The 25,680-nt window shown below is 39.5% G+C and overlaps 1 protein-coding gene across 1 annotated transcript in view; it reads left to right on the top strand.

Annotated features, from left to right (window-relative positions):
- ZDHHC17 (zDHHC palmitoyltransferase 17) overlaps nt 1-24,725 on the top strand; it is an 86,532-nt gene extending 61,807 nt beyond the window's left edge. Inside the window, exons 10-17 of the mRNA XM_075600207.1 lie at nt 2,858-2,960; nt 15,115-15,237; nt 15,940-16,002; nt 16,657-16,750; nt 18,050-18,133; nt 19,773-19,930; nt 20,479-20,573; nt 21,314-24,725. Coding sequence (XP_075456322.1) covers nt 2,858-2,960; nt 15,115-15,237; nt 15,940-16,002; nt 16,657-16,750; nt 18,050-18,133; nt 19,773-19,930; nt 20,479-20,573; nt 21,314-21,452 — 859 coding nt within the window. The 3' untranslated portion in view covers nt 21,453-24,725. The remainder of the gene's footprint in view (nt 1-2,857; nt 2,961-15,114; nt 15,238-15,939; nt 16,003-16,656; nt 16,751-18,049; nt 18,134-19,772; nt 19,931-20,478; nt 20,574-21,313) is intronic.
- The last annotated feature ends 955 nt before the right edge of the window (nt 24,726-25,680 follow it).

Genomic DNA, 25,680 nt, shown 5'->3' with positions numbered 1-25,680 from the left:
AGTGTTCAAAGTATGAATGGCCTCTGGTACAGTCTTTCTGGAGGCAGGTAGCCTTTCAGTCTGAAAACTAAAAATAAACCAGTCCAAGGAGAGGACAGATCCAAGGTTGCGCTTATACTGACAGCGACGCAACGTTGCGTCAACTCAAATGCATTGCCGCTATCAAGTGCGCTTATAGTAAGCGCGGCGCGACGGCTTGGTCGCGATCGCTGGAACTCCTCTCAATTTGATTTTTCCAGCGACCGCAGCCTGATGACGCCGGCACTACAAGCGTAGCCTGAGACTTGTACTGTATGCGACTTTCATTGCTACCTTATTTCTTTATTTCTTTTGAAAGCTTTTTTCTTTACGTTTTGTCTGCATTGACTGGCTGAAAGGCTGCCTACCCGCATAAATTACAATTCATGTTGCAAGTTCTGATTGCTAAAATAAGCACGTCATTCTTGTGAAATACCACAATGGAAAGTGATGTGAATACAAGGTCCTTATAACATAAGGTGTAAAGGAGCTAAATAACAATATAGTGAATAGATAACTGCTTGCCACTCAAGCATTGAGATTGCTGCAGTATCCTTTTTTTTTTACATGGGTATAAATGACGGATGATCGTATCCGGTTATAGGTATTGTATTGTCAGATTGTTATTTCGGGTGCAGATTTCAGGTCAAATGTGAAAAGTGATTAAACATTGGAAAGAAATGTGAGCAGACGTGTTGTCTATTAAAGTGTTAAAATGTTATTGCACTACAGCGTTTCCCAGGTGTTTTTCTGCATTTTTACTGTAAAATATGTGCTTAGTCCAAATATACATTAACTTTGCAATACTGATACTCAAAGGGTTAATGGTCCCTCTTCCCCCCCCCCCCTCTCTCCTATGACCTAACTGTTACATTATGCACCACCACAGTGTTTGTTTTTTCTCCCCTGAATTGGGACCGGGCGTCCCCCAGAGCTGACCTGCGCTATTCTCCACTGTGGGGACCCCCTGGTTCCCGAGATAATGGTATTACTACCTGCTTTTTAAAAGAGGTTTAGATGGCCATCCAATAGGAAGCCACAAAGGATGAAGTCACAGCTTCCTGTTATCTTTACAGTGCACTTATTAATAAGGAAAGTTCTGTTTAGGAATACATTGGATATTGCAAAAACTGAAAAAAAGCATAAAAATGTGTGCTGCTATTTTGTTTTTTAATCCTAAATAAATGATGTAAGACTAGTGTTCTCAGAGTATTAGTTGCAAAAATACACAGATGATTGTTACTAGTTTTAGTCTTTAATACCAAATACATTTTTGTTACATGAATAACAATGGTGTAATTACTGCTGCTCCATCTTTGTCTATTGAAAATTCTTACGCACAAGTTCACTTGAGGTGGTCATGACCCCTTTCTCCCCCTCCGCACTCACATTCACCTTCCACAGTTATTTAACCTTGCATGGGGGCCAAACTTTGTGATGCCTCCGCTAATGTTTCTGTTCCGTGCTTCTTGCAACTGTCTAACTAAAGTACTTCCTTTTTAGATGTAATGCAGCGTTCAATGATACTTCTGTTATTTATTTGTACATTATGGCAAAGCAGACTGTCTAGTGAGTCTAGAGATTTGTACTCGTTTACAATAATACGTTTAACTTTTGAAGATGAGGTTCTTTGAAGTTCCAGGCGCCATTAAAAAAAAAACATTACCAATGAAATAATGAAAAATCTCACTGGCGTATTGTACATCTGGGAGTCTTCAGTGGAACTAATGAGCTTCACAACCTCTGTGGCATGTACTATGACTATGCTATCCGTTCAAATTTTTGTATTGGTTGCTAGATTTGTTGTCCATTGTGATACCTTTTTAAGAGATCAATATTCAAGCTGTTCATAGATGGAATTAGAGTGTACAGAGCTTTCAAACCTCACGTCTTTTCTTCGGGTGACCAATCACAAGAATCCTGCGAGTTTTTGAAAGTTCCATACACTACCATTCAATTTATTCTGAGCTCTTTTGAAGATAACACAACCTACAATTAATCTGCATTCTTCCAGGACCAATGCGGCTGCAAGAACTTTGAACAATATGGATTGGTGGAGTTTTTGTTTGTGTTATTAACTTTAAAAGGTAAACCTTGTTTTTGATTCTTAAAAAAAAAAGAAGGGAGTTCCCCTCTTGGGACTAAATTCACTAAAGTGATGTTACCTAAATTATGAACTTCTTTCTCATTCACTAAAGTAATTATAAGCAAAAGAGGTCGTCATTGAGTACGTTGGCATATTGTTAAATCTTGGTATTTCCAGATTATACATGATCTCCAAATAATATAACATTATTTAGGAGAGGATCAAGGACTTGTATACCTCCAAATAAATTAACCTATATACCAGATCGGGAAATACCTCTAAACCCACCAGAAATACCTGTAACATATGCTAATTTCAATATATAAAATATATTCAAATAATTGAAATCTCCATATATCCCAGGTATCTTTCCACATGGGATATATGTCAAACTGTTTGGAAGTATATAATCAATGGGCCCTCTCCTACTCTACCTGTTCCTCAACACCAATATCTCTGTTTCAGGGTCAGGATGGGATTAACACCAGAGTCAAGTATGGCTTAATTTATCGCTTTAACCTTAATGGAGCTCACTGAATTAGAACTGTCTAAACTGTCTAAATTGTTATGCATATACCATATATAAGAATATGATTCATGGAGATCAACGCTTTGTTTTTTTATTATTTTTGTGCTAGGATGTATTTTTAGCACTGCCTTAACGACTAAACTAGCAAAGTGATGTGTACACTGGTGGTGGTTTAAAATTCCTGTAACTCGAGACTTATGATTTTTTTCACCCCTTTATTTCAGGTCCTTCTTTGATCACTCAATGCATAGTGCTCTCCCACTTGGAATCTACCTTGCAACCAAATTCTGGATGTACGTCACCTGGTTCTTTTGGTTTTGGAATGATATCCTTTGACACAAGCTGGTTTTCCAGCTGCCATTTCTGAGAACGTCCTTGTATTAAGGGGATTCAAAAACCTAAAATACCTTTAATTACTCTATACAAGTCCTAATCGGCAAGTCTTGGTTTCCTCCGTTAGTCACTGGCTTGGTACATACCATGTGAACTCATGACGTACAATGCCTTTAGGGATTTTATGGGGAGCGAATGCAGTAATGAAATATTAAAAGTAGTGATTACAATTGAATGATACAGATGTTTCTATAAATTGATAAACCTCATACTGAACATCATTCCTATCTAGTGTATTTTAAGGATGATTGTGCCCTAAAATAATACACTTTGGACACTTCTAAATGAACAAAATGTAAATTAAATAGGTGTTGCGTACACAGGTCACATCCAAGGTTGTTCAGCAAGCTTCATAAGTAAAATTCTGAAGGATGGGGACATGTTGAAAAGTTGTTGCTTGTTCTCTGTAATGAAATGCACAACCTCGGGCTGCTGAAGAATCTGCTTCATTTTCCATCCGAATGCTTAAACTAATTTCCCACCTTACCAATCTAAAATAGGGCATGCATGTTTTTATTGGGGAAAGAGATGGCACCAGTTTAAGGTTACTTTCTTCGTCCATGTACACAAGCTATTGCTTGTATAGGAAATGTTTCAATGGACCTGTGGGACAAGCCTCTTTAGCTTCAGGGCTTATTGGAAAGGGCCATAGTAACCAGATTTTACCATTTCCCTACTATTGCACAAATACAAGTCTACTTTACACTTGTATCGGTTGATGAAAGTGTTTATTTTTTGGTCTTGCCCAAATTTCAGTTTACCCCTGTGGCAAAATTTTTTTTCTCAAAGTACTGTATGTAATATGATTTGCTGTTTAAATGTTGTAGCTGGAGCCTACAGACCTGTGGTTTGCAGAGCATATGTTGTATTTGGACAGATGTTTCTGATTTATAGCAGTAGAGTACAGTGTGATGTTACATTCTTTCATATCTACCGTAAGAACAGCAAATTATGGAATTCTTCCATAATTCCAGATAATGGACTTGGAAATAAACAAAAACTCTCTAAATGCTCAGGAAAGGATCCTATGACCATTTTTATTATCGTTTTATTAACGTTTTGATCTGGATTTAGATTATTGAATCCAAAGCTTATCTTAATTTAAATCCACAAGTGGGAGCTAATGCATCTTTTATTCATCAACTTGAGAGAACTTTGAGTAAATATGGCTAGTATTTGGAAAATATAGAATGGAGTCACAAATGCTAATTTTAAACACTTTCATATTGATATATTGAAAGGTCTGAATAGCAATAAGGACTTTCTTTAGGCATCTTGAACTTTTTTTTTGTTTGTTTTTTATTTTTTTACTGCTACTTATTGATGTCCTTTCACCCTTTCCGTGTCAGTGGGTTAACACAGCATTACACAGCTTTGCACGTCTCACAGCAAAGAAACTGAGACAACATCCAAGGGTTGAGTTTTTTTTAACCTGATTACTAGTATAGAAGATGGCCTCCTGTTGCTAGTCCAGCTAAAGAATACGGAGCATGGAGTTAGTAGTATTTTGCCTGCTCTACTTTCAGCATAGCACGCACTTGCTGTCACCTTTTTAGTGTTGGTCCAATTAATTAATAATACAGTACCAACACATTTTACCAGTGTTTTAATCTGGAAAATGGGTGCTAGTCCCGTAAATCAATAACTCCTTTTACGTTTGGTTGACGGTCCCATGTAGGTAGTGCAGCTGCTTTAACATACAGTAAAATGCTCATGATGCCTGTTTACTAGAAATGTAGTGACCTGGGTATGTTCTGACAATAGTTCCGTAAACATACAATGTAAATGTGGGCAGTTTAGGTTAATTATTACTCGCTGATAAAGGTAGCTTCAGGAAAAATGTAACATTTCTAGATGACTTGCAGTTAAACACCTAACCTTACTTGGTCTCCATTTACAGCAATCTTCTTGGCTTGTAAACTTTCTGAACTCGACCAGGACAGTCAGTACACTGACTTGGCAAGGCTTTTTTTTTTTTTAAATATATATATAACCCAGTAGTTAAAGCTAAGATTAATGATTTAAACTTTTTTTTTTTTTTTAAATTTCCCTCAACCTTTGTCATGAAGAACTCCCACTTATTCTGTCATCTAATATTGACTTAGAGAAGCACTTACATCTTTTCTCAAGACAGTGAGAAGGAGTGGCTCAGTGAGTGAAGACACTGACTAATACTGAGCTTGAAGCAGGGAAACCTGGCAGGGAAACCTAAATTCCCGGTGTCTGCTCCTTGTGATCTTGGGCAACTCACTCTATCTCCCTGTGCCTCAGGCACCAAAAGCATAGATTGTAAGCTCTATGGGGCAGGGACTGTGTCTGCAAAATGTAAAAAACAAACTATTATTATTAAGACATTATGCAGTATCAGCCTTTGGCATATTCATGCGCAGAGAGTAGCAATTACCTCAAAAAACAACAAGAAAAACCTGAGTCAAAGTACCAAATAAATTAAAACGTATAAAAAGTATGAATGTGTGTCTCTGTGTGTGTCTCTGTGTGTGTCTCTGTGTGTGTCTCTGTGTGTGTCTCTGTGTGTGTGTCTCTATGTGTGTGTCTCTATGTGTGTCTGTCTCTGTGTCTGTCTGTCTCTGTGTCTGTCTGTCTGTCTGTCTCTGTGTCTGTCTGTCTGTCTCTGTGTCTGTCTGTCTGTCTCTGTGTCTGTCTGTCTGTCTCTGTGTCTGTCTGTCTGTCTCTGTGTCTGTCTGTCTGTCTCTGTCTCTGTGTCTGTCTGTCTGTCTCTGTATCTCTCTCTGTCTGTCTGTCTGTCTGCCTGTCACTTTTTTACCCACCATAACTTAACTAAACCTATCCCAAGCTTCATTTTGCAAAGCCAGTATAACCAACCTCACACTGCTGAGACCTATTAAGGTCGAAACAGCTGTCTGTGAGTGGGTTTACTGGCTATGCATCTTAACCAAGGCTCTGCTCAAAAGCTGTGCAATGCAGCAAGCATAAGCTTATAGGGGACCATGTAATATGGTTTTGAAGCAAAAGGTGGCACTGTGTGCTCATTTGCATTTAATTTCCCAGAATCCCTTGCTGCAGTGGAAGCATTGTATTTTTTTTTTTTTAAAGAAAAAGAGAAGCACGTGCCACATAGTATAACTCTGTAAAACATTTATTGCCAGAATAAAAAAGAATGAGGCCTCTTCTTTTTTTCTTCTTTTTATTCTGGCAATAAATGTTTCACAGAGTTATACTATGTGGCACATGCTTCTTTTTCTTTTCTCAATAGATTCATGTGGATGTAGGTTATCCTCTATGGCTGCGGCCAGGGTGATGCTGTGTGGGCGCGCTCGCCGCGATGAAACACATTTCGGCAAAGTGTGTGGCCAGCATGAGCGAGCGCCTGCCCGTGAGCGCACAGCGCTCATCTGCTTGCAGAAGCAAGCAAATTTGTTTATGCTGATGAGGGCGAACCAGCTCCGTGATGTTATGGCCGTGCCCCCCCCGACATGCCCCCATACGCGTGCAACTAGCTGGCCAGTAAAAGCACGGCCAAGCAGAGCGCAGGATGTCACTGTGCTCGAGCGCCACTCCCATACTGGCCGCAGTCTAAGAAGCTGCGGTTCTGCCAAAGTCAACTCGTATCTATTTTGGACATTAACATAATTGTTTCATTCATGGACATTTGTTTATTTTTATATAAATGTGTGGGTGTGTATCCTATCTATCTATCTATCCTATCTATCTATCCTATCTATCTATCTATCCTATCTATCTATCTATCCTATCTATCTATCCTATCTATCTATCCTATCTATCCTATCTATCTATCCTATCTATCCTATCTATCCTATCTATCCTATCTATCCTATCTATCCTATCTATCCTATCTATCCTATCTATCCTATCTATCCTATCTATCCTATCTATCCTATCTATCCTATCTATCCAATGTGTATGTATATATTGAGTAGACATTCCCTTGTTTATATATGCAACATTGCCAATTTATGCACACGCACGCACACGCACATACATACACACACATACACACACATACATACACACACATACACACACAAACGTGTGTGTGTGTTTTAACTATATAGTGGCAGCACAACTATGTAAACAAGTGTAGATTGTCATGTAGTTTTTGTCATTCTTCTTAGTGTTGAGCATTTTTTCTATGGAAGTATGTTTGATGGGGGGAAGCAAAGTAATTAGTATGTACAATTGTATTTCAGAAATTGCATTACATATACTGTATTACCCTTACCTGCATCATGTTTTAGTTGACAAACAGGCATATTTTTCCATTAAAATATATTGAATGGTTTAAAATGTAATTCTACTACAAAACTATAAAGTGCTATATAGTGAGAGTAGGTCACATTAAACTACTGTTAAAAGGGTTTATATGAATTTTCTGAGATATTAAAATGTCGCATGGGGTCGAAATTGCAAGCCTCATATTTGTCATGCTGCGTAACCTACATGTTTATCTCTTGCTAAATTGTGCTAAACAGAAAACTGCTGGGATTTTTTTTTTTTTTTTTTAAGCTGGGATTTTTTTTAGCCAAGCTGATCTTCAAATCATGTCAGATACGGCAGAGAACTCCTTGTTTTTGTTTCTAAAATGCCTATCTCCATTTCAACAACCAATCTCTACCCCAGGGGACGCAAACTTTTTTCTCTGCGCCCCGCTGCCGGTGGTCCCCTCACTCCCGCGCCCCCCTAACCCTCACCTGCGCTCCGGAGTCATGACGTCACATGACCTCGCAGCGTCATTTTGACGCCATGTTGCCATGGCGACGCAGGAAGGAAGCCGCCGGAGCCTAGGTAAGTAAAGGTTTACAGACGCCCTGCAGCTCCCCCGGCACTTCATTTATGTGCCTTCGGGAAGCGTGCGGGGCCTCTGTAAACCCCGCGTCCCCCCACCGGCTGCCTCGCACCCCCCCAGTTTGCGCACCGCTGCTCTACCCTATTCAGAATTACACACACCATGAAATACCTCAAATGGGAAATACTTTTGCTTTGTCGCTTTTCTGTGTTTTTAATTTAAAAAAACAATTTTTTTAGATTACTTTGTTGGATAGTAGATTAGGTTGAAAAAAGACATACGTCCATCAAGTTCAACCTATCCTAAATTTAGACGACGGATACTTTACCCTATATTTGTACTTGCAGTATATTACCCCAGTGTAATATCATCCGATGATATCTCATAAGGGGAAAAATAAATTTCTTCCTGACCCCAAACATTGGCAATTGGATTTCTCCCTGGATCAACATCCTTCCCATGTTCATTTATTTGGTACATCCTTGTATACTTTTCCTTTCTAAAATGATGTGCAACCTTTTTTTTGAACATGTGTATTGTATCTGCCGTCCGTCTCCATGGGTAATGAATTCCGTATTTTAACTGCCCTTACTGTAAAGAACCTTTTCCTTTGTTGCTGGTGAAATATCCTTTCCTTCAACCTAAAGGGACGACCCAGAGACATTTGTACTGCCCTTGGGATGAAGTTCTTTGGAAAGGCCCTGTATTGTCCCAGAATATATTTGTATATAGTTATCATATCCCCTCTTGGACGCCTCTTTTCTAATGTAAACAAATCTAATTTAGCTAGCCTCTCCTCATAAGTTAGATTGTCCATTCCCTTTATTAATTTGGTGGCTCATCTCTGCACTTCCTCTAGTTCCATAATGTATTTTCTAAGGAGTGGTGCCCAAAATTGTTCTCCCATTCATTGCCCGTTTAATTCAAGATAAGATCTTGTTTACTTTTGCAACTACTGCATGACTTTGGGCACTATTCCTAAGGCTGCAGTCTACAAGCACTCCTAATTTAACCCCATTTAATTTGTAAGTCACCTGTTTATTCTTGTTTCCCAAATGCATAACCTTACATTTATCTGTATTAAACCTCATCTGCTATTTACCTGCCCAAGTTTCCAGTTTAGCCAAGTCCTTCTGGAGAAAAATTACTTTCTGCTCTGATTTTACTACCTTACACAATTTAGTATCATCAGCAAAGATGGAGGGTTTGCTATCTATGCCAACCTCAAGTTAAAAAACAGGGGTCCCAGTACTGTTCCTTGAGGTACTCCACTCACAGCTTTAGCCCAACCTATAAAAGTTCTATTTATTACAACTTTGTTGTCTATCCTTCAACCAGTTTTAAATCCAGGTGCAAATATTTTTAGAGTCCAATTTTGTACACTAACCTCTTGTATAGAACTGTATCAAAAGCCTTTGCAAAATCTTACTAGATCACATCAACTGCATTACCCTGGTCTAAATTCCAACTTGCCGCCTCAAAGAAACAAATAAGGTTAGTTTGGCAAGATCTATCCTTCATAAATCCATGCTGACTATTACTAATCTAATTTTGTTTTCCATTAGGTATTCCTGAATATTATCCCGTACTAAAACTTCAAGTAGCTTCCCCACTATTGATGTCAGGCTTACAGGTCTGCAATTCGCCAGTTGTGATCTAGCTCCCTTTTTAAATATAGGCACCACATCTGCTTTACGCCAATCTTGTGATACTGAGCCTGTGGAAATGGAGCCCTTGAATATTAAATATAATGGTTTGGCTATTACTGAACTTGACTCCTTAAGAACTCTTGAATGTATGCCATCGGGGCCAGGTGCCTTATTTACTTTAATTGTATCAAACCGCCTATGAACTTCTTCCTCAGTTAACCAATTGTTTGTGTACAATTGGATTTAGTATTTAGAAGTTTTCTTGTATTATCTGTATTTAATATGGGTATCTCCCTGCTTGCCAAACTCCCACTTGCCCCCATTCTACATCCATGACCCCTTGCTATTTCCCCATCCCTATTCTATTTAGTTTGGTATCTGTTTCTTGTCCCTCAGTGATATTCTTGTCCCCCCCAGTGATATCCTCCCCACATAGCCATGACTACCTCCAATACCTTTCAGTGGGTGGCCTTTATTTTAAATGCTTTAATAGTGCAGTTTTAGAGAATTTGTTTAAAAAATACAGCAGCCAATAAAAATATTGTATTTCATAAAATATAATTTAAAAAGGTATTTACAGTACTATGTTTTTAAATGTAGATTACAATAAACCTGCCCTTTAATACAAATGTCGTGAATAATATGGGTAAAATAAAATGTGCTATTCTTAGTAGTCGTGAGGCGGAAAAGTCGGCCCTTGTGTCTTATTTTAGTGAACCAATAATATGTTTGATTATATATAGTTTGCATCTTAACCCAGGCTGTGCTGAAAAGCTTTGCAATGCAGCAAGCATAAGCTTATAGGGATTTGAAGCAAAAGGTGGCACTGTGTGTCCATTGGCATGTGATTTCCCAGAATCCCTTGCTGCAGTGGAAGCACTGTGTGCTGGGTGATAATGGTGAAAGGCGGGGTTGCAGACCTGTCTAAGACATGGAAATGAGCACACAGTAATTTTCCATTTGATATATATATATATATATATATATATATATATATATATATTCTATACTAGCAATACTAGTGCATGCTGGGTTCCACCCTTGTTGCTATGGGGATCCATATGTCAGGTAGGGGTATTTGAGGAGGGACTGTTGTTGAAAGTTCAGGTGTCCAGAGGAGTGAAGCCTCGAGTGTAGATGGGTGTGTTTATAAGTTGCTGGCATAGACCAGGCCCCCATGTTTTATTATGTTACAGAAAGGGCCAGGACCCCTTAAGTAAGGACCCCTTAAAGACGAAGAAAGTCCTTTACAGTTTCCGTAAAAGGAATAAGGCACACCATAGAGGGTCTCAAGAAAAGAGTGCCCCGGGGTGCCTGCTGATCAGCTCTATCCACGGATCAGCGCTACAGTTCCTCATCAGTCTGTATGGAAGACGCAGTTCCCAAATACAGATGGCAAGGTATTGGTTCATGCTGTGTGATAGTGAAAGAAAGGCGCTAACACTAATAGTGATCACTCAAAATATGCAGTGAATAAACTTATTAATCCAGTGATTACAATTAACTCATACAAAAACGTGACAATAACGTGACAAGTGTAAAATGAATTAAAACCCCCTGCTCAAACCCAGCTGGCAGGGACTGGTTTCTTTGGTCCCCAAATTGTAGAATTCCGTTCTCAATCCAGGGGGAGCATAAAGGGAAATAAAACAAAAGAACAATCTGAGTGTAGACAATAAAACAATTGTGAATATGCTAAGTGATGTGTCTTGGCTCGTATACACAGCCTACTCACAAGATGTAGGTAAAAAACGGGCAATTGGAAACAATTTCCAGACGAGAAGAGGAACTCCTATTCCGGATGGGGTGAAGGCCTCCAATCTCAGCAGAACAGTGGTATATGCAAAGAAGGAAAAGTATCCATAGTGCAGACCAATCTTAAAAAACGTAACTTTTATAGGCCTTAAAAATGCACACTTACATGCATTATTTGAATGGTTTTATTGTATCACAACACTGTGACAGAAGAGAGTAAGCTGTGGACATCTGGCTCACCACCCGCCTCCGGTCTGCAAACGGTGCCTCAGCGGTCAGCTCCCTGCTTCCCTTGCTCTCTCCGAGGTACGCCGACACGTCACATCCGGTTAGTCGCGACACGTCCTTCCGGATTTGGATTCTGGGTCTGCAATCTCTGTCACTGCTTCTCTCCTCCTACGGGCGGTTACCACTCTACGCGTTTCGCCAATCCCATCCGTGGCTTCGTCAGGGGTGTACCGCCCCCTCCCACCTAACATCTTAATATACCCAACTTAATTGGCATCAATAAAAAGCATATGCTAAACTTATCTACATCTTGTGAGTAGGCTGTGTATACGAGCCAAGACACGTCACTTACCATATTCACAATTGTTTTATTGTCTACACTCAGATTGTTCTTTTGTTTTATTTCCCTTTATGCTCCCCCTGGATTGCGAACGGAAGGTATTGGTTCAAGCACCTTAAGACCTATCGGTATTTCCCGTAGGGGCCTAGAATAGTCAGATCACTATCTAAAGGGTTCCGAAGATAGATAGAAGGGAGGCCGGGTCCCACAACTACCTCAACAATGAAGTCAGAGTACCTCCATCTACGGTAAGTGTTAGGCCTCGGGCATGGTCAGCACTTAGGCGCTGACCCGTGCTGAGGCGTGCTGCTGCTCGGCAGTGAGCCCCTGCAGCCGCAATGAGAGCGGCTTTAGCAGGGGCTTGCGGAAGCGTGTGTCTTAAGAAATCTTTCATTTCGGCGCTCACGGGAGCGCACGGCCGGTCACGTGAGCGGTTCGCCCAATGAGGCTGAACCAGCTCTGTGACGTCACTGGCCCGCCCCCAGACACGCCCACGGACAGCGCGCGCTCTAAGGCCAGGGAAAGCACCGCTTTCCCTCAGCGCGCCTCCACACGGGCGATGTGTCTATGAACTAAGCCTTAAGCATGAGTACAGGTGAAAAAGATGTATTCGTGTATTTCTTTGTATAAAACTGTACAAGTCAAGATATGTATGAGCGGTGCCTGAGTTGAGTACACGAATAAATGATGGTTGTACTATAAAAGTTCCCGGCACCTGTTATTTCATAACCTTGCTACCTCATCGCCCAGCTGCTCGAATGCCAGCACCCTGAGTTAAGGTAAAGCCTGCTGTGTGCCTGTGTGAAATGTTTGTCAGAAGTTAACCGAGATTTTTCCTTTTTTTTTCTTAACTAATTGTTTATTTTCCGTTATTTTGGAGTGCAGTTTCAATACTTCTGTCTTATTTATTTTATTATTCTTATTTTGGCTTGATGGAAGCCATATGTTTCCTTACACTACATTGGAATGTGATCAATTAAATCCAGCTAAAAGGCAATGAAAGCCACAGATCTTTAGTGAAGTAGATCATGGTGTCTGTCTAGACTTGCATTACATATATATATCCTAGTATTCAATGAATCATGTATCATTTGTCTGCTACTCCTTCGATATACTTCACAGGCCCCTGGCTAAGTTGGTATGATTTGTTTCAACTATAGCTTAGATCAGGGGTGCGCCAATTTTTATTGTTGCGCGCCCCCCCCATTCCCCATATGCCTGCTCTCCTCTGTTGTAGCGCCCCCATACCTCAGTGCAGTGTCAAATGACGCCGAGGAGTTGTGTGATGTCACGTGACCCGCGGCATCATTTGACATCACATTACCATGGCAACCATGATGTCACAACCCTGCGTTGCCGTGGCCACATCCTGAAGCTGACTGAATCTCGGTAAGTAGAGGTTGGAGAGGCCTTGTGCGGTCCCCCGTTATTTAATCTAAATGCCTTGGGGAAGAGCGCGGGACCTCTGCAACCGCCGGTGCCCCCCCCCCCCCAAAAAAAAATCTCGCTCCCCCCAGTTTGCGCACCCTTGGTTTAGATTGTAACCTTACTGTACTTTAGCCTTAAAGTCAACTGCAGTTCATTTGGAGGGGTTAAGCTCTTTTCATTGGAGTTTAGGGGCGGTAAAAAGAAGGGGAAAAAAAACCTTCTGAAACATGTATATATATTTTTTTTTTAGCATTCTATAGTTGTCATTATTTACATGAGATGAACTTTGACCCCTGGTTTTGTTATCAGAGACTGCCACGTATCCACCACAAAGTAGGGTTCAATTTCTTTTCTTTTTTGCCCCCCCCCTAAATTCTTCCAGGTGCAGGCTCTACATGACCCCATGTATGGGCATGATGCCACATGTCAAACAGTGAATGTTGTGCTCCATGTTTTTAAGTAGATTTTTCAGTAGGCAATTGGGTATTAAACACTACACGCCCCCCATTATCTTTGATTGAATGTTATAATTTGGTATATACTCCAATTCACACCCAAAGTATTACACAGTAGCCATACACCCAAAAGAGATTGCTACTGAGATGGTTAGTCATAGCGTTTGTAGGTGAGAAGTCAGAGGTCATTTGGTAATCCTGTGACTATTCTACATGCGAATATCTTTCCCTTTTAATTGTTGATTTGAGAAATGTGTATGTTTTCTTGTCTTTTTTTTTCTCTCTCACTTTTTTAGTATGTAACTCTTGAAAAATTGCCTACAGACAAAGGATGAGAACAAGTTTGTATTACTTTTAGTCAGTGAAGAAAACAAAGGGTGTTATGAAATGTGTTCTGATGTGAGGACTGATGACGGGTCTGACACAAAGATGACATCATTGTTTCAGACAAGCCTATATTTGGTCAGAAGCGGCTTTAGAATTTGAGACTGGAATCCCAAGAACTGTAATTTCATCTGATTACGTTCAGTCCAAAACACATTGTGACGACATATGTATATTGTCACTCAGAATTATGGATACAAAACCCTTTGGAAAATAATTGTAGGTTGATCTGACAAATTATATAATAGACATACAGTACATGTTCCATCTGATGAGCAAGGTCATATGTCACAATATAATTGAATTTTATAGAATTTGCTTATTGAGATGTATAACACAATATATCCCGACAATAATACGCTAGTAGAGAAACCTATTAAACCTGCTACATCTGTATCTTGTTTTTTTTTTTATCTACGAAGTGATCACATAATATATTTCAAGAAGCAATAATTTTATTCTGATTAAAATAAACGGATTCATAGGCAATAGAAGAAAAAATATGTAGAATACAATGTCAAATGTAGTCTTCAAAAGGGGATGGATAGTCTGCATAAAATGCAAAGGCAGAGATCAATGAATGCCAAGTCACACCAGCATACACAAATGTTACTTTATTCACATGAATGCCTCATGACCAGATAGGGGAAAAGAGTTTAGTCTCAAGTTAACCGTTTGTGCTTTTTTTTGTGTACATTTTTTAATTTGTTTTTAATCACATGTTGGCTACAACGTGTGTGTGTATTTTATATTCATAAACAAAGATTTAAAAACTTGTTTTGAAAAAAGAAAAATGCATTTAAATAAAAATGTACATTTGAAATACTATAGACCTAATAGTTCTGCGGTGCAAACCTTTAATATGGGCTCCTAATGTGTTTTGTGACGGTGCAATTGTAGGGTTCTGTAGGAATGACGTTTTCGGGATTCCTTATTGTAAAGTTGTATAGTACTGACCATTTTTGGACATCAAATACAGTAGCAAAAATGGCTTTAATTTTCGAACAACCTTGTTTTTTCTTGTTTCCCACATTTTGCTATGGTTCCTTAACTTACAGCACATCTGAACTTTCTGTTCACCCATCTACCGTTCCTTGCTAATAGTGTTGCTCTGTTTTACAATTTTGGAAAATCCTGGAAATCCGACCCTGGAATTATTAAGGCCACTGAAGAACAAAAGAAAAAGGTAATGCAGATACAGTATATGTATTTCTTGTGGAAGTACAAGTTCTGGTAGCTTTGACACCTGCCAACGTATTGCCACCATTCACGTAAACATTTCATAGCTAAATATTTTTTCAATTAGTATGTTCATGCCAGTGTCTACGTATACACACTATTTGTGGCAATAGCTCCATGTTATCAGTCAAGAAGAATTTTAGCAACTCATTTTAACATTGGCTGTATAATCCTGGTCCCGTACTCCTTTCTGGAATGATGTACTAGTTATCTGTAGGGAACGAAGAAATATTAACCCTTTGATGCCAGTGGCTTGCATTTCACGGTCACCTGGCAGCAAAGTGGTTAAAAAATGTCCATATAAAAGAATGTCGCTATTGGCTTTTTTATTTTTATATTTTTTTTACAAGGCTTTAAGTATCACGTTCTATTGCACGGTAGTAAAAGTAGTAGTGATTGATGACTATTACACAATGTTCGTTGGGATTTTCTGTTGGTACAAGTTTGAAATAATGTTAATCATATCATGTTCTATAACAAATGCCTAAACCAGCAGAGATTGTATTGTGTGAGTATATTCATTTAGTGAAGTGTGTAACAGTTCTCAGTGAGGTGCTCAAATAAGCTATTCATGTTACCTTACTCTGAAGCGATGGCTGTGCTTGGAAAATAGAGAATATTCTAATGTTGTCTTTTATGTCATTGCTAGACAATAGTAGAACTTGCTGAAACAGGTAGTCTGGATCTGAGTATATTCTGCAGTACCTGTTTGGTAAGTATTCTATATTTCGTGTTTGTATTACTGGCTGTCGGTGCAGGTTTTGAATTATGCGGCTGAGTGGGGAAAAAAACATCAGGTTACAGAGTAACAAAAATTCATGGTGTGCTGTGGACACCTTATCTTATGTATAGAAACCAATTCCTTTTGTATTCTAAAATTTATTTCTCTGCAATCTAAACCTTCAATAACATATTTTTATTCTACGTGAAGTTATTCTCAGTAGCAATCTGGTCATACTTTGTAACACTTTTTTTCCTATATGTATGTGTGTATAACTTAATTTACCTTGGCTCAGACGGCTTCTGGCGATGCGCCAGAGCCAAGGTAAGGTGGTGTTGGGGGGGGGGGGAAAGATTGCGCACCCCTGATTTAGCATGGGATGCATGACGTATGCTACAGCTTAATAAAAGGTGCAATGTAACGGTTCAGTAAAAGGTTACATCTACAAACATATGGCTTTAGAAATTGATGAGGAACAAGTGCTGAAACATTTCTCACTGTGAAATGGGGTCCACAAGCATGTACGGAGATTGTTTGCCAGTATGTTGCTGCCAATAACTATTCAGCAACCTTGTTAAATTGTATGTATGACAGATTTATATTGATTCTGTCTGATGCACATATATTGTTCAAATCGGTTTGCAGATCAGGAAGCCAGTGAGGTCCAAGCATTGTGGCATTTGCAACCGATGTATAGCAAAGTTTGATCACCACTGTCCGTGGGTTGGTAACTGTGTTGGTAAGTACAAGAGCGTTAATTATTAAGCTTGTGTTTCTCATCAGCAGACACAGATTCCTGCTTCGTGCACAATGTTAAAGCATTAGGTTGAGTCCATAGGGTCTTCAGGCGCGCGGAGGCACCCGCTTTCTCTGGCCTTAGTCCGCGCACCGTCCGGGAGCGGGCCAGTGACGTCACGGAGCTGGTTCGCCCTCATTGGGCGAACCGCTCACGTGACCGGCCCTCCGCTCCCCTCAGCGCGCAAATTTTAATCTGACTGTCTCCGCCTGTGGAAGCGTGAGCGAGCCCCTGCTAAAGCCGCTCTCATTGCGGCTGCAGGGGCTCACTGGTGAGCGCGGGTCAGCGGGTCAGCACTGACCATGCCCTCGGCCTTAGGGTGACTTTTTGGAACGGGTGAAACAAAGTGGTCATGCCATAGTTACAGTACATAGCAAATATAACTTTTCAACCTAAACTGCTAACTCCTAACTGGGCAAAATATTAATGCTGTAAACATATTTATTTTAATCCAGAAGAAGCAAACAAGAAATCCAGGCAGCATTGGGCAATTGAGTTACAAAGATGGAAAAAATGCATTTCGGATTTCAGTAGATGGCAATCGGATTGCTCCCTGGATTAAAGTTATACTTTTGGTTTTAATTTGATCCACACACCCCTGTATACATTTCCTTCTTAAAAAGATAAACAGAAAGAATGGGGGTGCAAAAGAAGGGAAATGATCTCTAAAAAGTGCAAAAATATCAATTTATATAGGCATATATTAAAAAGTACACAACTTACAATAAACATACGATCATGTAGATCCTGACACACCAAGCTTAGAACTCCACGAACGGGATGTCCGCAATCAGAACAGAAATCCCCTCTCCGGATAGCAGGTGGTAAAGCTGAGGGGAGTCTCTAGACCGGCATCTCCGTGTGAAAGTTTCTGCAGAGCTGTGGTGCTGTAGGGCGTATCGCGTCGTCACGCCACTACCCAGCATGCACTGGCACTCCAGTCTGTGACGGCCAGCGCGCACTTACCCTTCCACTTCTTAAAAAGATACCCAATTTTTTCTTAACCATGTCTACAATCGCTGCCACCGGTCTTCAGTGGTAATAAATTCTTATTATGTGATGTCAGCCATAATCTTTAACTTAATTTATTTTTATATGTGTGAGATGGTGATAGGAGTCTGTGCAATTGCATGCATTCTTGTTACGTTGTTCTCACCATAACCTTGTAATTACCAAGCAAATGTGTTTCTAAGCATACTGGGACAAAATAGTACGTGTTAATTGCTCTTTATTTTTATGTAGGTGCAGGAAACCATCGCTATTTCATGGGATACTTGTTCTTCTTGCTCTGCATGATATGTTGGATGATTTATGGCTGTATCTCCTGTAAGTATACAATCTAGATGCTGTGTGGGTATAGAAAAATATACATCAATAAAAGGATGAGGAATGCATGGAGTGTAAGCAAATGCAGTAATGAAACTGGACATTGCACGGGGAATGGCAGTTATATTTGATATAATAATCAGAATTAAACTATACCGTATGTAAAATAGGGTATATACAAGGAAATCATAAACATCAAGTTAGGCAGGCTGTCTTGAGATCATATTGCAGGAAATAAGGTAAACCAGCAGAATAGTTCTTGAACATAATTAAAGAAGCTAAATATTTTTCCAAATGGTTGGGTGATACAGATAGGGTCAATCCAAACTATTTTAGCAATTCTGGTTTCATACAACACCTGCCCAGGGTTCCTACGCTGTAATCTCAGACTTCCCGCCACCCAAACCTTTATCCATGGATACCTCCATTAACATCTTCCTTCCTCCACCTTTGGCAAAGTACCAGACTAGGTGTGAAATAACTTGCATACCCTATCAGCAATGTTTGGTAAACACTATTGCAAATACTATACTTTTATTTTTATAGTAAATAAAAAATAATAAGCGCAAACATAAATAACCAATGCAGTGAAATATCACCTTAGTGCTGCCTATAATGATGGTGTCTAGAACCGTGTGGTAAAGTAAAAGGGTGAACAAAGCGCAATTGAGTGAAAAATAGTGCTCAATAAGTGATGACAAAAGAGCACTTACAAATGGTACAGATGGTGATAAATCAGACTGCAATCACAGTTTTGCTCAAGGGTGAAAGTGAGAAAACAACATAGCATAACAACGATTATTTACAACAGATCTGGGAGAAATAAAGTAGCAAACTTTTTGGGTGTGCCCCCCCTGCCGGCTCTCGTCCTTTTATGTGCCCTCTCCTTACCTCGCGCGGCGTCAAATGACTGCACGTGACACGCTGCGTCATTTGCCGTAACGTTACCATGGTAACCGTGATGTCACATGACCCCGCAGCATCATTTGATGCTGCGTTGCCATGGTCACGCGTCCTGCAGCCGGCTGAACCTTGGTAAGTAGAGGTTGCAGAGGCCTCGCGCAGTCCCCCGGCATTTCATTTAAATGCCTTGGGAAAGAGCACGGGACCTCTGTGACCGCCCGCTCCCCCCCCCCCCCAAAAACAAATCTTGTGACTCCCAGTTTGCGTACCACTGTGTTGGGGTACACAGATCACACTGGACAATCTTTGTAGCTTCCGAATGCCCGTGTTCCTCTCCTGTAGTTGTACAAAGACCTCTCTCTCAGTTTCAATCCAAAGATCTCCTTCGTTCACACAAGGAAATTTTTACACGTACAGTATAATTCGTATCTTCCATTAAAATGGCCGAAGCAAATTGAGAAGTAAAAAATGTTCATTTCTACTAATGACTGATCAGATCTCTGTAACTCACTGAATTGCTATCTGTTTTCCTTGAAGAACCAATAATGTAATCATTGGAGCTTTTTTATTTTCAATTCAAAATTTTCTCTTTGACAGTTTTTTGCTGGTTGCGTCGGTTTTCGTTGATTGAGTAGGTCAATTTTTTTTAAATGTCATTTAGCATTGTTTTATAAAATATATACAAGAGTATCGTGTCTCTTTTTTTGAATAATTGCATTTCTGCTTTCTCTTTTAGATTGGGGAATACACTGTGAAACCACTTACACAAAAGATGGATTTTGGACATATGTTACACAAATTGCCACTTGTTCACCCTGGATGTTCTGGATGTTTATAAACAGTGTCTTTCACTTGATGTGGGTGGCTGTGTTACTTATGTGTCAGATGTACCAGGTATGAGACTTTCTGAATTACATTTAGAAGACTGCATGGTCTTGATTGCCAGGGACCTGCTGAATACAGATTGAGTTTAGTTTTCTACCATGGAAAACGGAAGGTGGGTGGGGGTGTATAAAAGTGGCACTGAGCACACCTGTTTTTGGAAATCAGAATCAGATGTGCATCCTGGCATACTTGTCAGAGACTGGGATATTGTTTTCTTACTTGAAACCCTAGTTATAGTTTCCTTGAGGGAAAACAAAGAATGTTCCCTAGAGAAACCACATTTGCATCCAAGGCAAAAGTGGCCTGCCAAGACTCTGGAATCAGAAGCTCCCATTGATGTAATTCAGTGAAAGTGTTTGAAGAATGCAGCATTGACTGACTTAATACCATGCTACTGTGGCTAGTTGGTACTGAAACTTTGAAAACACTGTGTTTTATTTAAACCTGTTTATACAATTCTCAATTTCAAATAGGTGTTTTTCAAATATGTAAAAGTAATTTTATTGGCAACGAATTTATGAAAGAGACTTTACAGTTGGTTGCATGTCCTCCCACAGATATCTTGTTTGGGCATTACCACAAATGAGCGGATGAATGCGAGAAGATATAAGCACTTTAAAGTCACAGCGACATCCATTGAAAGCCCATTCAAGTAAGTTCATGTTTATATCTTCAATAGAGACCTCACCTGTAATGATGCTGGGAAGGAAACCTGTCTGATACTTTCACATTCTCTTTGTAATGTTACTTTATCTGACTCGTGTTCAGTCCTAGTACTACGCTGCTATAGCAATGGAGGACTGTATAGACGATCATGGATACGGGTGAACGCAAGAAAACCATAAATAGGCAACAATATTAAGAATGGAATTACAAATCTTCACTAGTCTCGTACTTATGCTTTTTCTATCCTTGTGCTTCAGATGTGCTTAGAAGTATCATGAACATACCAGTGCATTATTAATTTTACTGCCAGCATTGATTTCCTGTAGGGTAATGTGATCTAAAACTGTGACATCAACACAAGTGGTTTTAGTTTATTGCTTTATTTTCTAAGGAAACTGCGGTTCATTTTCATACAGTTGAATGCAATTATGGGCTATTTCCTTATTACTGCTGAACAACCAATGCACCACCAGCTAGTATTACTGGCAAACTGTGCCCTATTTAAAAAAAAAAAAAAATTTACTTTCAAATGTGGATTACAGTGGAAAAATCCATACGGTTTATTTTTTTGGTAACAAAACAGAAATCCTTACCTATGTATGGGATTAAGAAACTAAAACATAGTCGTTTGAGGAAATAATATAGTTTGGTCATCTATTGCTTCAGAATATTTTTTTAGTCGCCACAAGCACCTTCTAATTGCCTTTTACAATCTTTATTTTTCAGCCATGGATGTATCAGAAATATCATAGACTTCTTTGAATTCAGATGCTGCGGCCTTTTCCGCCCTATCACTGTGGACTGGACAAGGCAGTATACAATAGAATATGAACAAACGTCCGGCTCCGGCTACCAGCTCGTGTAGCCTAAGCAGCGACACGGCTCCATGACCTGTTCCTATCCGAGGGGTGCCTGAACATGTCGATTTTTGTCTCTCGCAAAAATAATGCCCCTTGAACTATAGCATGCTGTTTGTAGGGCTAATGATGATGAATCTTACAGTACTGTCTCTCTGTCAGCATTTTATCAACGAGAGTAAACATGGACAGGACATACTGGCCGCACTATTAAGGAGGAGGAAGATGAAAAAGGGATTTTAACAGATCCTAGCATTGGGATTATTTTGAACGGTGAATTTGAAATGTGTTGCTTTTTTTATTATTATTATTCTTATTTATCACCATTAACAACAAAGCATGACATTGTGCTATTTGACATGCTTCAGTCTTGTTCTGCTCAAAAGAAATCTATTCACTGCCCTTTCTTCTTTTTGAATCAACCCAGTGGAGTGAGGCTTTGTAGTAGTAAATGGTTATAATCCCCAATATGGCCAGGCTTGGTCTAGGATACTGTGGTATTTTATTCCTGTAATGTGATCTAACACAGTTGTGCTCTGCTATTGTGTCATTGAAAATGTGAATATTAATACTGGGCTGAAAAATCATGATTTTTTTTTTGTTTGCCATCCAGCCTGCGTTAAGTTGGTGAGACGGGCGTATGAGGATAATGTTAACAACTGAATGTATGTTTCCTACATTTTATGACTATCAGCTGCTATTGCCATCTGTTCCTGGATCTGTGGAAATGTGATGTTAAACTACTTTCTGCAGTTAAGCAGTCCTCAGCAGTTGCATGCTAAGTATTGTTTTGTAAGTCCCAGGGTGCACAATATATAGGGTAATACCAATGTAATAACATGAAAATAAGGAATGGTCAATGAACACGTGGTTTTAAACTTATTTGGCGATTGGAAAACTATGTTCACATTGTTGATATAGCGCTATTTAAAAATGATAAAGCCACTGAGCCTGGATATAGAGCCAAAGAAGCAAAGAGTAAATGGCAAGTCCTGGAAGAAAGGGGGTCTATTTTCCATCACATTGTGCAAATGTATGTTCACTTACAGTAGTTTGGGGAAATGTATACCTTTCAGGAAAGAAATACATATTACAATGGCAACATGTAACAGACAGTGTGGTATTTATTCAGCCATGGAAATTCTTTTTAAACTGGTTCACTGCTGCAAAGGCCTGCAGAGCAAAAATAAAACTGTGATATTGTGACTTTGTTGCGCTTGATAAAGCCTTCCCAGTGACTCAATACAAACTGTTAACTGATTTTTTTTTTCCAGTCATGCTTTAGTGTATTGCAATAGGATCTTTGAAGAAAGTTATGTTGTCATATAAGAGTTGAAGAAAAGAGTGAAATCTGCTCACATTATCTTATTCAGCAACTGTACTCAAAGTAGGTTTGTAAGATACAAGGAAAATGAACATGCCATGTTTGTGAGGGTGCATGTCTCACCGCTGATTTGTGGGCAAAATGCAGAGACACCGTGCATGTTACAGATACTAGACTGTTCTGTTTTTATTTTCAAATGTATTGAAGATTATGCAGTGAATATTTAAGACCATTACTTCCCTGAAGGGAATAAGTGTTCCATTCTGTAAACCGTGAGTGGTTATATCCTAGTTTAAGATTCACTCTAGAAAGCACAAAAGCCCTTATTCTCTACAGTGTGTGAAACGGCCTTCCTTCTGCATGAGAAAAGGTTATCCCCATTCAATGGGGTTGAAAAGTTTCCAAGCAAGGGGAAGATCGTTCCACATCATGATGGATATTGGTCAAAGACTTTGTTTAATAAATAACCCAGATTAGCTACTGGTTAAATATGTCAAGTCTCTTGGCTACTAACCTGGGGCAAAAATGTAGCACCATCATCTTCAAAGAAAAAATCCATTGCTTCTAATGATATTTTTTGTTTTATCTTTATCAAAATATTCTTGTCGTAAAAACGGATAAACGGCTCTCCGTGTGTGTTTGTGACATGCAGGGTCCATCCTACTCAATTTTCAAAGGCATGTGGGTCATTTTACCCTATTTCCAAATACGTGCAATGTGTGCATTTTCCTTCTGAAATATTTAGTCTCCATTACAGCTGTTATAAACTGAACAAAGGTACGCAGAACTCTGCTGCTTCACTCCGAGGCGTGTTTTTTCTGTTGAATGTGATCTTTAATATTATTTTAAAAAACAGTGATATTGGCATTTGCTCCCCTAAGTGCTGTAGCACTGTAACGGTTCAACAACCTGAGATCGCAAGTGTGCAAACAAAGCTCTAGAAGCAGATCTGAGAGACTTGTGTAAAGAATGTTTATCTGTATATATAGAACTTATTGAATAGGTTTCTCTTTGTAGTTGTGTGTGTGTGTGTTAGTATATTTAATACTGCTCATTTCATCTTATCCAACCAAAACAAATCATAGGGAGTTATCTAATGAGCTTTTAGTAATGTCCAATACTGCTGTCAATATGCATTCTACCCTGCAAGCTCACTGCATGATTGATGCTCGGCAAATGTAGGATTTCTGTAATGTTCACATTACAGGTATTAAAGCAATCTAGTGGTATTCCCGACCCTTGCCTTAGTAGGACGAGCAGTGAAACTGTAAATAGTTGATGTTCAGTATTTGAAAGTAAATCTGTTTTATTGTTCATTTCTTTGACACAACACATATATGATTTGCAAGTTCCACTTCTCCAGACTTGCTGATTCTGTGTACAGTACTTGAATGTTTGATATTAGAGAACGTTAGGTTCCAGAGTGATGAGGCAGATGAACACTATTACAATACAAACTTGTGTTTTTTTTTTTGTTTTTTTTTATGAATTCAGTGTGAATTTATCCTCCCATGTTTTATGCTGTTATACTGTGTATATGCTCACTAAGATATAAACAATGCAAACGATGCAGCAGCACATATGTCGGCTAAAATATTAAGTAACGCTGTTGTGCATTCCCCAAAACCTGAAAATTGTATTGTCTGAATTAAAAATTGTGATTGTATAAGTAGCACCGTGGGACTCTAACATTTCAAAACATGTGGTCCATTTTTTGTTGCCCTGTTAGCATTTTATTGTTTGAGAATGGAAAAATAGAATTTGTATCTGGCTGTCATAGGATTAGACTCGCTAACCAGCGTAAGCACTTTTGCTTCTGCAAATGCTTTTCAAGTTAACGCCTTTGCTGTCGTTGCACTGGTAGCAAAGAGATAAATGATGGTTGTACACACCAGTGTGCTGAGATTGGTGAATCTAGATCAGAGGTGCTCAAGCCCCCCCCCCCCCCCCACCAGGTCAGGTTTTCAGGATATCCCAGCTTCAGCACAGGTGCTCAGACTGAGCACCTGTGCTGAAGCTGGGATATCCTGGAAACCTGACCTGTTGGGGGGGGGGGCTTGAGGACTAGAGTTGAGCACCTCTGATCTAGCGACTAATGTAATTTATACCTTTTGCTGTTGGTGTGGCTTGCAATTCATTCCAACAGCATAGAGGATAAAGATGCGGAGTACGATATATCTAAAGGAGTAGCTCTTCTTGCCTTGTACAAATGTCTCTTGTATCCCGAAAACATGGAAAGGGTTCAGTCGAGGCTTTAATAAGATTCATAGAATTGCCCACCGTGACTTGCTGAAGCTGCACATTATCAGTCAGTTACACGTGTTGGTGGTAGCCGTAAAACATATCCTGATTTAAAGGGACAGTCAGTGGTCAGTGTGATGTGCTTCTGTAGTAAGATTCAGTAACCCTTAACCTCATACTTTAATTAAGTTGCATCCGTTTAAAAATGAATGGTTCCGTTGTTTCCAGGTCTGCTGAATTCACGTCTATTACCTACTTTAACCTTTTAAAAGTAACTGATAAAAACAGACATGCCACTGTAAAAAAAAAAATCCATAACAGATTGCTAGATTTGTAAAGCCAATCGCAGTCTTCTTCCCAAAAGACCAGTCTTAGTGTGCTGCTGTAAGAGTGGGTTTAAGAATGCAGAAAAACACAATTCCCGGGGGGGGGGGGGTCTCACCACAATACTACAAATTAATCATTTTTTATGATTTGCTTCTAAAGTAGGGCTTAATGTGGCTCGTATTGCAATACAATAGTTGAACAAGATATAAAATAGTGGACAGATAATAGGCAGATTTGGACACTGCAGAAGTACACACGATATGCCATTCTGGGGAGGTGAATCCAGAAACGCAGCAATATCTGGGGCTTTAGTTCATTGACGGATACGTGCTATGAATGTTTTT

Source organism: Ascaphus truei, chromosome 5 (assembly GCF_040206685.1).
Source record: "Ascaphus truei isolate aAscTru1 chromosome 5, aAscTru1.hap1, whole genome shotgun sequence".
Lineage (NCBI taxonomy): Eukaryota > Metazoa > Chordata > Amphibia > Anura > Ascaphidae > Ascaphus > Ascaphus truei.
The sequence above is the reverse complement of the archived record's forward strand: the minus strand, read 5'-3'. Positions and strand labels throughout refer to the sequence as shown.